Source organism: Arachis hypogaea, chromosome 13 (genome assembly GCF_003086295.3).
Source record: "Arachis hypogaea cultivar Tifrunner chromosome 13, arahy.Tifrunner.gnm2.J5K5, whole genome shotgun sequence".
NCBI classification, from domain to species: domain Eukaryota; kingdom Viridiplantae; phylum Streptophyta; class Magnoliopsida; order Fabales; family Fabaceae; genus Arachis; species Arachis hypogaea.
Window position 1 is genome coordinate 138902472 of NC_092048.1, and position 14273 is coordinate 138916744.

The 14273-nt window shown below is 35.0% G+C and overlaps 1 protein-coding gene across 1 annotated transcript; it reads right to left on the reverse strand.

Moving 5' to 3' along the window:
- Window positions 1-12021: 12021 nt before the first annotated feature.
- LOC112792085 (pre-mRNA-splicing factor SPF27 homolog) lies at window positions 12022-13797 on the reverse strand. The gene is made up of 6 exons (XM_025835171.3): window positions 13334-13797; window positions 13086-13261; window positions 12932-13015; window positions 12521-12590; window positions 12313-12446; window positions 12022-12236 (listed from the first exon to the last, which is right to left on the reverse strand). Exons 1-6 carry the CDS (start codon window positions 13571-13573, stop codon window positions 12179-12181), a joined length of 762 nt encoding a protein of 253 aa, XP_025690956.1. The 5' UTR covers window positions 13574-13797; the 3' UTR covers window positions 12022-12178.
- Window positions 13798-14273: the final 476 nt, after the last annotated feature.

The window sequence follows — 14273 nt, forward strand, 5'->3', positions numbered from 1 at the left end:
AATCTTTACTGGTGATGGCCTTAAAATTAACTTTCCCTGAGAACATGCAGCACAACAAAATTCACTAGATTTAAGAATCTTCTGGTTCTTTAGTGAATGTCCATGAGAGTTTTCAATAATTCTCCTCATCATGGTTATTCCCGGATGACCCAAACGGTCGTGCCAAATTATGAATTCATTTGGGTTAGTAAACTTCTGGTTTACAGTGGCATGTCATTCAATTACACTAATCTTGGTATAATACAACCCAGATGAAAGTGAGGGTAACTTTTCTAATATAACATTTTTATTTAAATCATGAGTTGTGATACATAAATACTCATGACTTCCCTCATTCATAGTCTCAATATGATATCCATTTCGACGAATATCTTTAAAGTTCAACAAGTTTCTTCGAGACTTAGTAGAAAATAGTGCATTATTTATTATGAATTTTATTCCTCTGGAAAACAAAATTATAGCTCTTCCAGAGCCTTCAATCACATTACCTGAGCCAATAATAGTATTAACACATTCTTCTTTTGGCACCAGATGGGTAAAATATATATCACTTTTGAGAATAGTGTGCGAACTTGCACTATCCGCAAGGCATACATCTTCATTACATATCCTTACCATTTTCTTCAAAGACAAATAATAATAAAATGAGTAGTATGCACAGTTAAATTGAATACTTGATCGGAATTATTTTTCTAAGAAATACTGTACATAAAAATAATGTCATATACTAAATTTTTTTTTTAAAACATGACACATTTAATAATTTCAAAATTCATAAACATTAATATTTCATTATTTATATACATCATATTTGAAACTTAAATACATAGAAAATAAAACTTAACAATAAGTTCTTTACATTATTTATTTACATGAATGCTTAATAATCTCACACATTAAACTATTCCATCATTGATTAAATGACCAATATTTCCTTCAAGATCCTCAAAAAAATCAGATACATCATAATGAGTGGTGGAATTTTTAGCATCATTTGAAACAAAATTCGACTCTTTTTCCTTGTCGTCCTTTTTCAAATATGCCTGGTAAAGATCGACTAGGTGCCTTGGGGTACGACAGGTACGTGACCAATGGCCTTTTCCACCACAACGGAAACACTTATCCTCTGTTGATTTATTCTACCCGGTATTTCTTTCTTTATCCCACTTCTGGTGAGATCCTCTCTTTTGAATATAATTCATTTTCCTTCCATAATTTTTCTTGTTATTAAAACCTTGCCATTTACCTCTTCTGGGGTAATTTGCCGCATTTACTTCAAGAAATGGGGCGGCGCCAGCTGGGCGCGCTTCATGATTTTTCAAGAGCAACTCATTGTTGCGTTCAGCAACAAGAAGGCAAGAAATTAACTCAGAATATTTTTTAAACCCTTTTTCTCGATACTACTACTGCAGGAGCACATTTGAGGCATGGAAGGTTGAGAAAGTTTTCTCCAATATATCATGATCAGTTATCTTTTCCCTACATAATTTCATTCGTAAGGTGATTCGAAACATTGCAGAATTATATTCATTTATAGATTTAAAATCTTGTAAACGCAAGTGTGTCCATTCATATCGGGTTTGAGGAAGTATTACCATTTTTTTATGATTATACCTTTCTTCAAGGTCTTTCCAAAGATCTTCAAGATCTTTTAATGTGAGATATTCATTTTTCAATACTTCGTCAAGATGACGACGAAGAAAAATCATGGCTTTGACTTTATCCTTCTGGGATGCATTATTTTCAGCCTTAATGGTATCTCCAAGATCCATTGAATCAAGATGAATTTCAGCATCTAGTACCCATGATAAATAATTATTTCCAGATATATCAAGAGCATTAAATTCAAGATGAGAAAGCTTCGACATAATAAAAATTTGTTACCTGAGTCTTCCTAAAAATTTAATCAGAGTCTCGTGCTGATAACGTGTTGTAAAATAACTAAATAAATAAATAAGAAAGAGATAATAAATATAAAATATAGAAATATAATTATATAATACTCGTAGAAATTTTCACTAGAATTACTATATCAATATAGTAGATATAATTATTTATTGAATAATATTAAAGTATATAAGAAAGAAAATAATAAAAAAGAGAGGGAGAGAGAAGAATGTTGTATTCTTATTGTTGTTGTTTCTCGTGAGACTTTGGCCTCCTATTTATAGATACAAAAAGGTCAAATATTCAAAACTCCATTTAATATCATTTTGGCTTGGGAGCTTCATTTCTCATAGGGAAAATTGGCATATATATTAATCAAATTGGACAGTCCGATTCAATCTTCTCAAAATAAAAAAAAAATTAAAACTATATTGATATCTAACAATCCGACGATTAGATATACAAAAATTTAAATTTTTTCTTCCACATAAATTAAATGGTCTGATTTGTATACCTAATTTTTTTAACCAAAAAATCAGACATTCTAATTTCTTTGCCCTATAATTCAAAAAAAGCTGTTCCATATTATGTCTAACATCACCAATTTCTATAACAAAACACAACACACAATTTATATATCCAAAAAAGTAAGCCCCTAATTTTCTCAATTCCCATTTTCTGGAAACAAAGTACTTTTATAACGTTGGGTGGGAGAAGTCAAGAAGGGTTTTGCATGCCTCTATGCTTTGTCCACCCACAATTACACTAGCTAAAACTGAAAACTTTTATTCTTCAATTAATAAAATGAAAATTCATTTAGTTTTTAACTTTATTATATATAAAAGTAAAACCTTATTTTATCCTTTAAAGGTAAATTCTCGATCTTCCTAGAGTATTGAACTTCAAAGTGAGGTTAGATTATTTTTATAATAATATAGATTTTATTAAATTCTACTTCATCTATTTTAAAAATAAAAACATTTGAGAGACTAATAATTAGTCTAAATTGTCTTGTTTAAAATTTATTAATTACTGTCAAAATAAATAGATTATAAGATATAGAAAACATGTGAATATAGATGCTATATATTTATAAATGTTTAGTTAAATAAAATAAGTTTAAATTATTATTTTTTCTATCATTACTGTTTAATAATTATCTGTTACATATTTCAGTATTTTAGTATATTTAAATTTTATGTATCTTTTTGTATATATAAAGTAGATTAGAATCACACGTTTACGAAACTGTTATATATAGTTATATAAATTTAATTTTGATACATTATACAATGTTTTATATGATTATTTATACAATTAATAAAAATAGTTATTTTTTATAATATGATATTATATAATTTGATATTAATATAAGGTTATTACTAACAATATATTAAAATTAAATTTTATATAAAAAAATGAAAAACTATCAAATTAATTATTATGTAGTTCATTAAATTAGTTATTATATATTTATATTTTTAATTAAAATAATTGTTATGCAAAATAACTAAATTTATAAAAAAATTAATCATAAAATTTATTTACATCAATATTTTTTTGAAATATCAAACAGATATATATATATATATATATATATATATATATATATATATATATATATATATATATAATTGTATTGTTAAAATCTATAGACTTCATCTCCGTATTATGATATTGAGGGTGCATATTCTTGAATAGATCTTTCAATTTGGCTAACCACCAAGTGTAAAGTCCTAATAAATTGTGGAGGCGCAGTGCTCCTAATCAAGTCCAATCTTCAGGAAAGCGTAACATGCAAAATGCATACTGTTCTTAAATGGATGATCTTAACTCATCATTTGTAATGTTTTAGTGTTTTTTTTTTTTAAACAGTGATAAGTATAATTTGGTCATAAAAAAATATAGAGCATAGATATTTGTAATTAGCACCATATAAGTAAATATTTTGTATTTTATCAATAAGAGTTAAGATCGGATCTTGAAAACATATTTTTCTTTTGTGAATGTGACACTTTTTTAAGTAGTTGAGGATTATAGCCGTTGATCAATTATGACATAGTAATTGTATTTGAAGATTGTAACAGAAACAAATAATGTTGCTATTTTGAAGAAATAGTAAGCAATTTATAACAATTACGAGTTAGATCACAAATTATATATAGGACTAGAAAACAGGATATATTTCGTTGTGGTTGATGAAAAGAATCTAGCCATTAGAATAAGAGTAAAAGCTTTTTTCGATTCTTAACTATTTATTCGATGGACATTGTGCTCTCTAACAATATAAAAACACAAATCGATCTTCATCCACTTTTGTATTTGTTCAATCTAGTTCTTGAAATCGGTTAACAGCATGTCAACACTGACGTGTCAGGTAACTATGTCTATGTAGCTTTGTCTCCTTTGTAATAGCGACAAATCATCTCCTGAGCTCCTCAACCATCTCCCTTCTCCGCTTCACCCGCTCCTTCTTTGCCATCAACTCTTTCCTCTCTCTCGGAAACTCTTTCTCCCTCCTCTTCTCCCTCTTTTCCATCGCCTCTTAACTCCAAAACCCTAACCCCAACACCCCTAATCCGCCTCACCTCCTCTTCGGAATCATCATCAAAATTATCACCACCGTAATCATCATCAAAATACCGTATTCACTTCTCCAGATCCTCATCACAATCATTATCGTCAGCACTAATATTATCATTAGAATTCAAAATTAAGAACATAATCACACTAAAAGAAGTACTTTAATCACTTGGAGAAAAAAATTTATTTGTTTTTTAAAAAAATTACTAAAATAATCAAGACTAAAAAAAGGTAAAATTTGAGTGTTAAAATAAATGAAACTCATGTGTTATGGCGGTGACAGTAGTGATGAGTGACGAAGAGAAATGAAAAAATAAAAAAGATGCAAAGAGGAAGGAGAGGAGGGAGAGAGGGTTCAGGAAAATATAAAATTTTCATTAATCATCATGCATAAATGATGGTGATAATATTATTATAATGATGATGATGATTGTGAGTGCGGTGGCGGTGGCGAAGAAGAGGGATTGGAGGGAGAGGGAGGAGTGTGAGTGCGGTGGTGGTGGAGAAGAGGGAGGAGAGAAGGAAGAAAGAGTTTTGGAGGAGGGAGATGATTGAAGAATTTAGAGGGCAATTTGTCCCTATTACGAAGGAGACGTTACCTGACATGTCAGCGTTAATCTGTTGTTAACTAGTTCTAGGGATTAGATTGAACAAATACGAAAGTAGATGGAAACTGATTTGTATTTTTATAATTACTAAAAAATATAATGTTCATCGGATAAATTATTAAGGATTGGATAGGACTTTCACTCTTAGAATGATGAAGAATTAGGGTATAATGGAATGAAGTACTAGGTTTCAAGTTCTGTTTTGTCAATTAAGAAATAAATAAATAAATCAAAAATAAGAAGAAGAAAAATACCTCTATTTAAAAGTTTTATTTACTAGGAGTGTACATGGGCCGGGCTACATCGGATTTGGTTTAACCAGACCTGACCCAAAATATAGAGCGGGTCTAATTTTTAGACTATAACCCGATCCTAGACCCGATGAAACCTACGCACCTTCGGACTTGGTGAAAACCAGGTCTTTAGCATGTAAAAATCACCTAATCTCCAACCATTATTTCACAATTCACATAGTAAAATTTACTTAAAACAATATAACAAGAACCAACCATTCTCTAAAATTAAAGCATAACGATAATCAATACTAATATTGTCTAATAGCACCAAATATTTAAATCAATACAAATAATACAATATTATGCATTAGTCTAAAGTCTTATGCATTTTAAACATAAAACATTAACTTATAATCTTATAATAACTAATAACATAAAATATTAAGGTTTACAATATTTAAATTCTACATAAGAATAAGCATCATCAATCACTAATAACAAAAAATATTAATTGTGTATGATGACCGGACCACCGGGACGAGTCTGGATGACCCGAGATATGGTCCGGACCCGACCCGAAATAATGACCGGGTCTATTTTTGAGACCCTTACCTGGCCCTAGACCTGATGAAATCACACTAATTTAGCCGAGTTAAACACCAAAGTGGTCCCTAAGATTCACAAAATGCACTGATTTAGTCCCTGACTTCCCAATTGCACTAATTTAGTCCTCCAGATTGAAAAAAATGCATCAAGGTGGTCCCCCGCATATTTTCCGGTCAGATTCCTTACCGCCGGGAGTGACGTGGCGAATGAGTGCCACGCTGGATGAACGAAAACGACGTCGTATTGGGTTTTGGCGCTAAACCCATTAATAGACGACACCGTTTCAACTCAGCATCTACAAAACTTTCAAACCCCCCTCCCCCAATATTCAAAGATCACTTCGTCTTCTTCATCTCCTGCGAACTGAAAGCATCAAACCCTGGCATTCTAGACTCCTGGCATGACTTTTCGAAGTGAAACAATCTGGAGTTCAGTGGAACCTCTTCATAGATCGGTGAAGGAAGGAGCAAAGATTCTGCGTGGAATCTCCTGTGACAGAGGTAGGCATGCAGAATATTACATAGTATTTTTCTGTTCTACGTAGTGGTAAGGTATCGTGCATTATGGATTTTACTTGGGAATTTGGTGTAGATTGATGGGAAACCATGGATGCTATGTTAGTGGATAGGATTTTTGCATTGGGTGGTGCGGGTAGGGGTAATCGGAATGCTCTGTTTTCAAACCGAAAATATGGGCATTTCTATAATGGCATAGTGACTGAAGTAGTTGTTAGGTAGAGATTTTGGAATATGATCTGTTGTTGATTGTGGGTTCTATATTTTAGTAAAAATGTTGTATATTTTTTTTTTTCGATACAGATGGAGAAGTTGCTGGATATAATGTTCCATCATGGTGGAACGTTTAAGAAGAATGCTGATGGAAAGTTGATTTACTCACCTGACAATAAAGCTTGCTTAGGTGATTTAGATGAGGATACACTTGATGTCTTCTTCATCAGGAACTATTTCAAGGAGTTGGGATATGACAAGGTAGTTGAGTGTTGGTGGCTGGTTCCGGAGAGGAGCTTGGAGGTTGGATTGAGAGTTCTGACCACTGATGATGAATTAAGGGAGATGTGCTTCCATGCACAGAGGAATGATGGCGTAGTCGATGTTTATTTCGAACATAGACTTTCAACACCTGAACTGTTGGAGGGGAAAGAAGATGTGGTGTGTCTGGATTATATTCAACAAGAGGAGCCTGGTGGTGAGTTAAACAAGAAGAACACCCCTGAGGATACCTTAAATGAAATGCCACAAGACAAAGCTGATCCTGACCCAGTTCCTCCTACCCCAATCCCCATTCCAAACAGTCCAACTGCAATCCCAGTTCCTGGTAACACTCCCATCACAAAACCTATGCATGATGACACCAAGTCCATGGCTGATCATGAGAACCCCAAACTCCATCATATATCCAACCCAAAACCCACTACAAAGCCCAATACAACCCCAACTGTCAAGCAGAATCCAAAACCCAAGCAGAACCAGAAGCCCAAGAAAACTCAACCAAAGCCCAAGCCCAAGATTACTTCCAAAACCAAGCCCAAATTTAATCTCAGGCAAAGGAACAGTAGAGTGCTAACAAAGGGAAGCAAACTTTTCATGTGGATTTAACTGGAAACAGATTCAGCAGTGATGAAGGGAGTTCAGAGGATGACTCTTATGTCCATGTGCAGGAGGCCAGCTCTAGTAGTAATGATGAATTGGTTAAACAACCAATTAGGAAAGAGGTCAAGAAGGTTCAGAAGGCCTCAGCCATGGCCAAAGGAAAGGAAAAGATGTATAAAGACACTATTATGTAAGATGATGATGCAATTGTGGAAGACTTATCTGATGTAGAGGTGGACCTTGGTTTTTTAGGAAGTCCAAGAGGGGGAATTATGAATGATGCTCTTGACCCGGGTGCAGAGTCTGATGGTGCCAACTCTTGGCACTCGGAGGAGATGAAGACTCCTCCTAATTCTGAAGATGAATTGGAATCTGATGGAGAATCGGATGAATTTCCAATCTTCCGGGAGGGACAGAGATTTGGTGAGTTGCAACTGCAAGTGGGAATGAAGTTTAATACTAAACAAGACTTCAGGGATGCTGTGCGAGAGTTTACCATTCAGGAGGGTAGAAGGATTAAGTTTGTAAAGAATGACAATGTGAGGTGTAGGGCAGTGTGCCAGGTGGAAGAGTGCTGCTGGGTTGTTTATGCCTCAAGGGATCATGAGGACTCTTGCTGGCAAATCAAGACCTTTTACGACGATCATACATGTCCGAGAGAGAATTCTAATAGGGCTGCAAACAGAGCTTGGCTGGCAAGTAAGTTGGTCAAGAAGGTTAGAAAGTACCCCAACTTCAAGCAATGTGAGGCTGCAACATACTTCAGGTCTAAGTGTGATCTCATACTGCATATGAATTCATTAGGCCGAGCCTTGGCTGATGCAAGAAATATTGTCTACGGGGATGAAAAGGCACAGTATGCCTTGTTAAGGGATTATGCTGAAACGCTGCTAAAGACCAATCCGGGATCCACTGTAAAGATTAGGGTTACTCCACTACGGCAAAGTAATGTTTGATAAAATGTATATCTGCCTGAGTGGTTGCAAGAACGGGTTTAAAGCTGGTTGTCGACCTTTAATCGGCCTCGATGGTGCATTTCTGAAGACGCAGATTGGTGGACAGATATTATCAGCTGTCGCACAAGATGCAAATCACCACATTTATGTGGTTGCTTGGGCTATAGTCAACATTGAACTGGGGATGAAGCCTATGAGAAGTTTGAGGTCCATGGACAACCAACAAACATGGTTGTCGATCTAGGCAAAAGACTATGCACCTGCCAATTCTGGATGTTAACAGGTAATTTTTGTTACATTTACATCTAATTCTGTTTCTTTCTATTTATCTTCATTTGCATTATCATTAGATTCATTTTAGTGTAATTTTTACCTGAACTTTTAACTAACATGATCTGGACTTGCGTTCTGTTTGGTGTGCTGTAGGCATTCCCTATGTCCATGCCTGTGCTGCTCTTGCACGGGTGAACAAGAGACCAGAAGATTTCTGCCACCCCTTGGTCACAATGGATTCATACACGAAGACCTACGAACATTATATCAATCCTCTTCCGGGTCAATCCATGTGGAAAAAATCAGCATATAGTAAGCCACAGGCTCCTAACATCAAACGGAAACCAGGAAAGCTCATAACCAAAAGAAGAAAGGATGCTGACGAGGGTCCTAGTGTAAACAAGAAAGCTAAGCAGACTGTTACCTTAAAGAGACAGCTCAAGCCATTCACATGCACATATTGTGGTGTAAAGGGCCACACCAAGAGGGGATGCAAACAGAAGAGAGCTGATGAGCTTGCTGCTGCTCTTGCGGCTGCAGCAGCAGCTGTGGCAGCTTCAAAGGCCAAAGCTACTGCTACTGGGAGTACACCTGCACCTGAAGCTAGCAACAGTACCAATCCGGCTACATCGGCAGCTGACATTCCACCCCAGTGTATGGACCGCAAGCTGAAGATGTTGAATTATCCCAACCAAGCTATGGTGGAATACAAGATGAGGTATATAAGGTCCCAAATGATTTGTTGTTTGTAATCCTATATTTAACTTCCCTTTTCACAGTAACTCATTTAACTTATTACACTTCAAGCAGGCACCACCACCACCAGCAACAAGGCCACCTAAGTTACCAACTAAACGGAAGACCACACCACAACCAGTAACTACTTCTGTCGATCCCATGCAAGGAGCAAGTGCAGCCACATCTTCAAGGTTGGCAAGGTTCATAAAGATGGTTCCAACACCACAGTTCAAGGCACCAAGGAAGAAAAACCCTTGATTGGGATGTTGTAGCAGCTGCTTTAACAATATATATGGGATTTGGTGTGTTTGTTGATATTTTGGATTTTTTGTTATTTCTCTAAGGGAATGGCTCTTATGTAGACTGTATGGTTTATTTTGATTTTCTGGTAGTAGATAATTTAACAGAGTTTATGCTTGAAGGTAGCTGTTTCAGTCTGTTTATCCTTATGTGGACAACTGCAACTATGTTACATTGACAATGTCTTGTTTATAATCTACAACTACTATTATCAATTTACATCTTCTGTTCATTCAGTTTGGTTTCTATTTTTGTAAAATCTATCTACAAATAACACACCAATAAGTTAAACATTTCCCATACATTCATTAACAGATGCTTTCAAACACAGTTCTTACACTTTTCTCATCACAGGTAAAACAAGTTCTTACATTTTTAACATCACAACTAAAACAACAACCAACATAGAAAAAAACAGCAATCCTAACATTTGTATCATATATTTCTGGGTCCTTAATTCAGCTTCCAAATTGCCAATCCTCAAAGCAAGACTGACGCTCACTTCTTCATTGTTGTATGCAGCAGTGTCTTCCAAATTTCCTTTATCATCTTCTCCAATGTCTACCCATCGAAAGAAGCCACACCATTTTCTTCCACTACTTTGTGAACATGAAATTTAACTGTTACCATCAAATTAGTCAGCAACAAATCTTCATGAAACACTCACGTTGTAATTCGGGCATCCAAAGAAGGGCTTATTTGGGTGGGTTTCCGTTCCAGACCATCGGAGCACAGGACGTTTCCCACACCCACACCGCTCTGGTACTCGCGTGCCTCTACTCTGACTTGGCCTCCTTGTGCTTGATCGCACAGAACTTCCCTCTCCTTCATCTGCACGTCCAACCATCCTCCAACCAGCAAAGCAATGGGTACAAGAATGAACAGGAAAGAAGAAGACGAAGAAGAAGAAGAAGACGAAGAAGAGAAGAAGACGAAGACGAAGATGTGCCGCTCCATTTCTGAGTTAGGGTTTAAAAAAGGAATCAGGGACAAAATTGGTACATCACGTTTCATTTGCCACATCATCCAACCGTTGGACACTCCAGCGTGGCACTCATTCGCCACGTCACTCCCGGCGGTAAGGAATCTGACCGGAAAATATGCGGGGGACCACCTTGATGCATTTTTTTCAATCTGGAGGACTAAATTAGTGCAATTGGGAAGTCAGGGACTAAATCGTTGCATTTTGTAAATCTCAGGGACCACTTTGGTGTTTAACTCTAAATTAGCCCCTAAAATGTTTGGGGACAGACCAGATCTTCGAGCCGGGCCAGACCATATACACCCCTACTATCTACTATTCAAATTCAGGTACAACATATAAACCATTTGTTTGGTCCAAGTCTCTGGGCCGTTGGTCCTCTCCCATCTCAAAAACGAACACTTCTTACTTTTGGCTATAATTATGCTGCATGCAAAGTTAGGTGAAGAATCATCTTTAAACTTTAATGGAACTAATAAAATGCTCTAATGAAAGGTTAATAATATTTGATTTTATAATTTTCTATCATATATAAATTTTATTATCTTATTTAAAAACAACTAAACACTTATTTTACCTCACATCAAAAGAACATAATTATTTTATTTTATTTTGTTTCATTTTTATCTTTTGGCCAAAATTGTAATTTTAACTCAAAAACCTAAAATAGGACATTAATTTTTTTTAAATAAAAATAGAGCATTTCAAATCTTAAAAACAAAAATACTAAAATGGTACTCTAACTTAAAATGTAATATGGACACACGGAAAGAAATTAGATGAGAAATATTAGAGAATTATTTTTTATTAATATTAGTCAACACTATATTTTTATACTATTAAAATTTAAAATTTAAAATATTATCAATTGTTGACCAAAAATAATAAATTTTGTTAGACATATAACATTATTCTAATTAGATATATAAATAACATTATAGTTAAATTGATTATATATATCGCGTTGCGAGCTAAGTTAATATACACAGGAGAAGTATAAAATTATGATTCAAATAGTACACCCGATACCTAAGGGGAAAAAAGACCAAAAAGTTAAGGAAATACTAATTACTATCATAAGTAGAAATCATATGGAATTTCAAGGACATCCGTAATTTCTTCGGTCTCTATCGATTTTGGAATTTTTAGACGCTTTGGGAGTTATGGTGATTTCTTTTTACGACATAAACCTAGCTTGTTGATAATCTCAATATGTCTATTATGTATTTGAACTCCTTGGCATCCATAAACCCTTTGAATTTTATCAGCAACAACGTCAGAAGTTCTGAACCAAATAAAATTCATTCCAGAAACAACACTAGATAGTTGATAAAAAACATGAGAGAACAAAAAGGAGGAGGAGGAGAAGAAAAAAAAAAGGGGGGGGGGGGGGGTAATCTCATACTTCTGAATTCGACAACGGTCTATTTTCTGTGATGGCTTCCAGGTTCCAACCTCTGAAACGAAAACAACTCATTAACAGCAGCTAAGCCATACGGATGAACTTTGATGAGGAAAAACAAAAGTTTATACCGTTCTGCTGCTTCTGTTTTCAGTTCTTTTATGCGAGCTTCAAGAGAAGCGCAAGCAATTTGGATGTCTATATTTTTCTGACACAGATCCTTCCATTGTATGGACAAAGCATTGAGCTCGCAAGCAGTATTTTGCTGGCAAGTGAATCGATGCGTTCAGCATTTAACAAATTACGAAAGGATAGAACAGAAAGTCAAAGTCATTTCACCTGATGATATTTCCTTTCACGATTTACATTTTCAATCTTTTCACCAAGTTCCTGAGCTAATTTCTGCATTCTGCAGATATAAACACAACTGTGATCAATTGACCAGCACCACATATTGATAAACAAAAAATGAGATTAGTGTTATGTTTGACACACCACATTGCACTTTTCTCCTAGCAACCACAGGACAGCTTCATTATTTTCTAACTTGCTTCTTCAAGATTCTTGCTTATTTAGCATTTATACAATCTTCTTCATTCATTTATCAAATAAAATTGCCTCTCTGAATTAGTATAACTTTATCTAACTGTTTTAGACGGAGTGAAGCTAGTCAAACCTAAACCTTCCTATACAATAGTATGAATGTAATTTCCAATAAAATATAGACCTAGATTGATTACATGAACAAACCTTGTCAAATATACTTCCAATCGATTGTTGTGTTGTTTCCAGGCATCGGTGCCATATTTTAACAACAAATCCACATTTTCCATCCTGCAGTAGAAAGCAAACAAAGGTTGTGAGATGTATAATCTTAATAAAGTTGAGAGAGAGAAAAAGATACCTGATATTCTGATATTGAAGAAGGCGTTGAGATCTCTGAAGTGCTTGCTTCCAAGAAGTTTCATCGTTCCTCTTATTGGCAGCTGGCACTTCAAATTCATAACGCGACCTATCAAGAGTAACGGGAGGCCTTCCGGCTCTTACACGCTCGTACTCTCTACCAACCATTGGGTACTCCTGCAAAATATCACAAACTCTTTACTCACTGCAACAATTAGAACGAAAAGAAACGAAAACCCTAATTCTGACCACAAAATTCAAGGTGGGAAGTGGGGGTAATTCTTTGAGGAAGTCAGCAGGCATCTTGGTACTACGGCGCATTTCTTCCTCCACGAGACGGTCAACCTCGAACTTCACTTTGGGGTCGGCGTAGTCGGAGTCGATGTAAGGCAAAGCGTCGATGATTTCCGCGTGGGAAGAACATGCTTGGCGCCCATAAGAAGGTGGAGCTTCCAGCATCAGTACATCGCCATTGTCTCGATCCGCCATGGTTGTAGACAGAGAGAGGAGAGGGGAAGGAGGGAGCGTTTTCCTCAGCGTGAGGATCCACCACCTGCACCCAGAGTAGATTAAACGATCCAACTTCCATCTGGGAAGAGCCCAAGCCTAGTAGCCTTTTTTTTTTCTGGACAGTCCTAGACCCAATAATGTTATAACATGGGAGGTGGCTAAAATAGAAAAGAGGAAGATTTTTGCTTCTTAGATTCTTCCCCTTTTGTCTTTTGAACTTCTTCCGTTACTGAGTGATGATGCTAATGGGGTCACCTTGCCCCAGAATTATTGAGTAATATTTTTGTTTTTATTCTCTTGGGCTTAGGCCCCATTACCATACCAAAAAAAAAAGAGGATTGTTGTTCATTTTTTATTTTTTATTTCTCTATGAAAACACTAAACTGATACAATTTATTAACTCAATTTATATATTAATGTAATTGTACTTCATAAAATACATATAATTGTATAAAGTATTTTAATAAATTACTTATAAAATTTTTACAAACATAAACATTTGATTGAACAAAGACATAAAATTTCAAGTAATTTTGCATTGATAAGAGATTTTTTTTTTGGTACTTACATTGATAAGAGATTTTTGTTAAAACAAGAGAAAGTATAGGAAAGTAATGAATTTAGTATACAATATGTATACAGAAACTATAATCAATTAATAATTAATTTAATTAATTTC

Coding starts and splice junctions, on each gene's coding strand:
- LOC112792085 (XM_025835171.3), bottom strand. CDS start 13,573: ATGGCGGATCGAGACAATGGCGATGTACTGATGCTGGAAGCTCCACCT. Junction 13,262..13,333: donor TTCCCACCTTGAATTTTGTG/GTCAGAATTAGG, acceptor GATATTTTGCAG/GAGTACCCAATGGTTGGTAG. Junction 13,016..13,085: donor CTTCAATATCAGAATATCAG/GTATCTTTTTCT, acceptor TTTCTACTGCAG/GATGGAAAATGTGGATTTGT.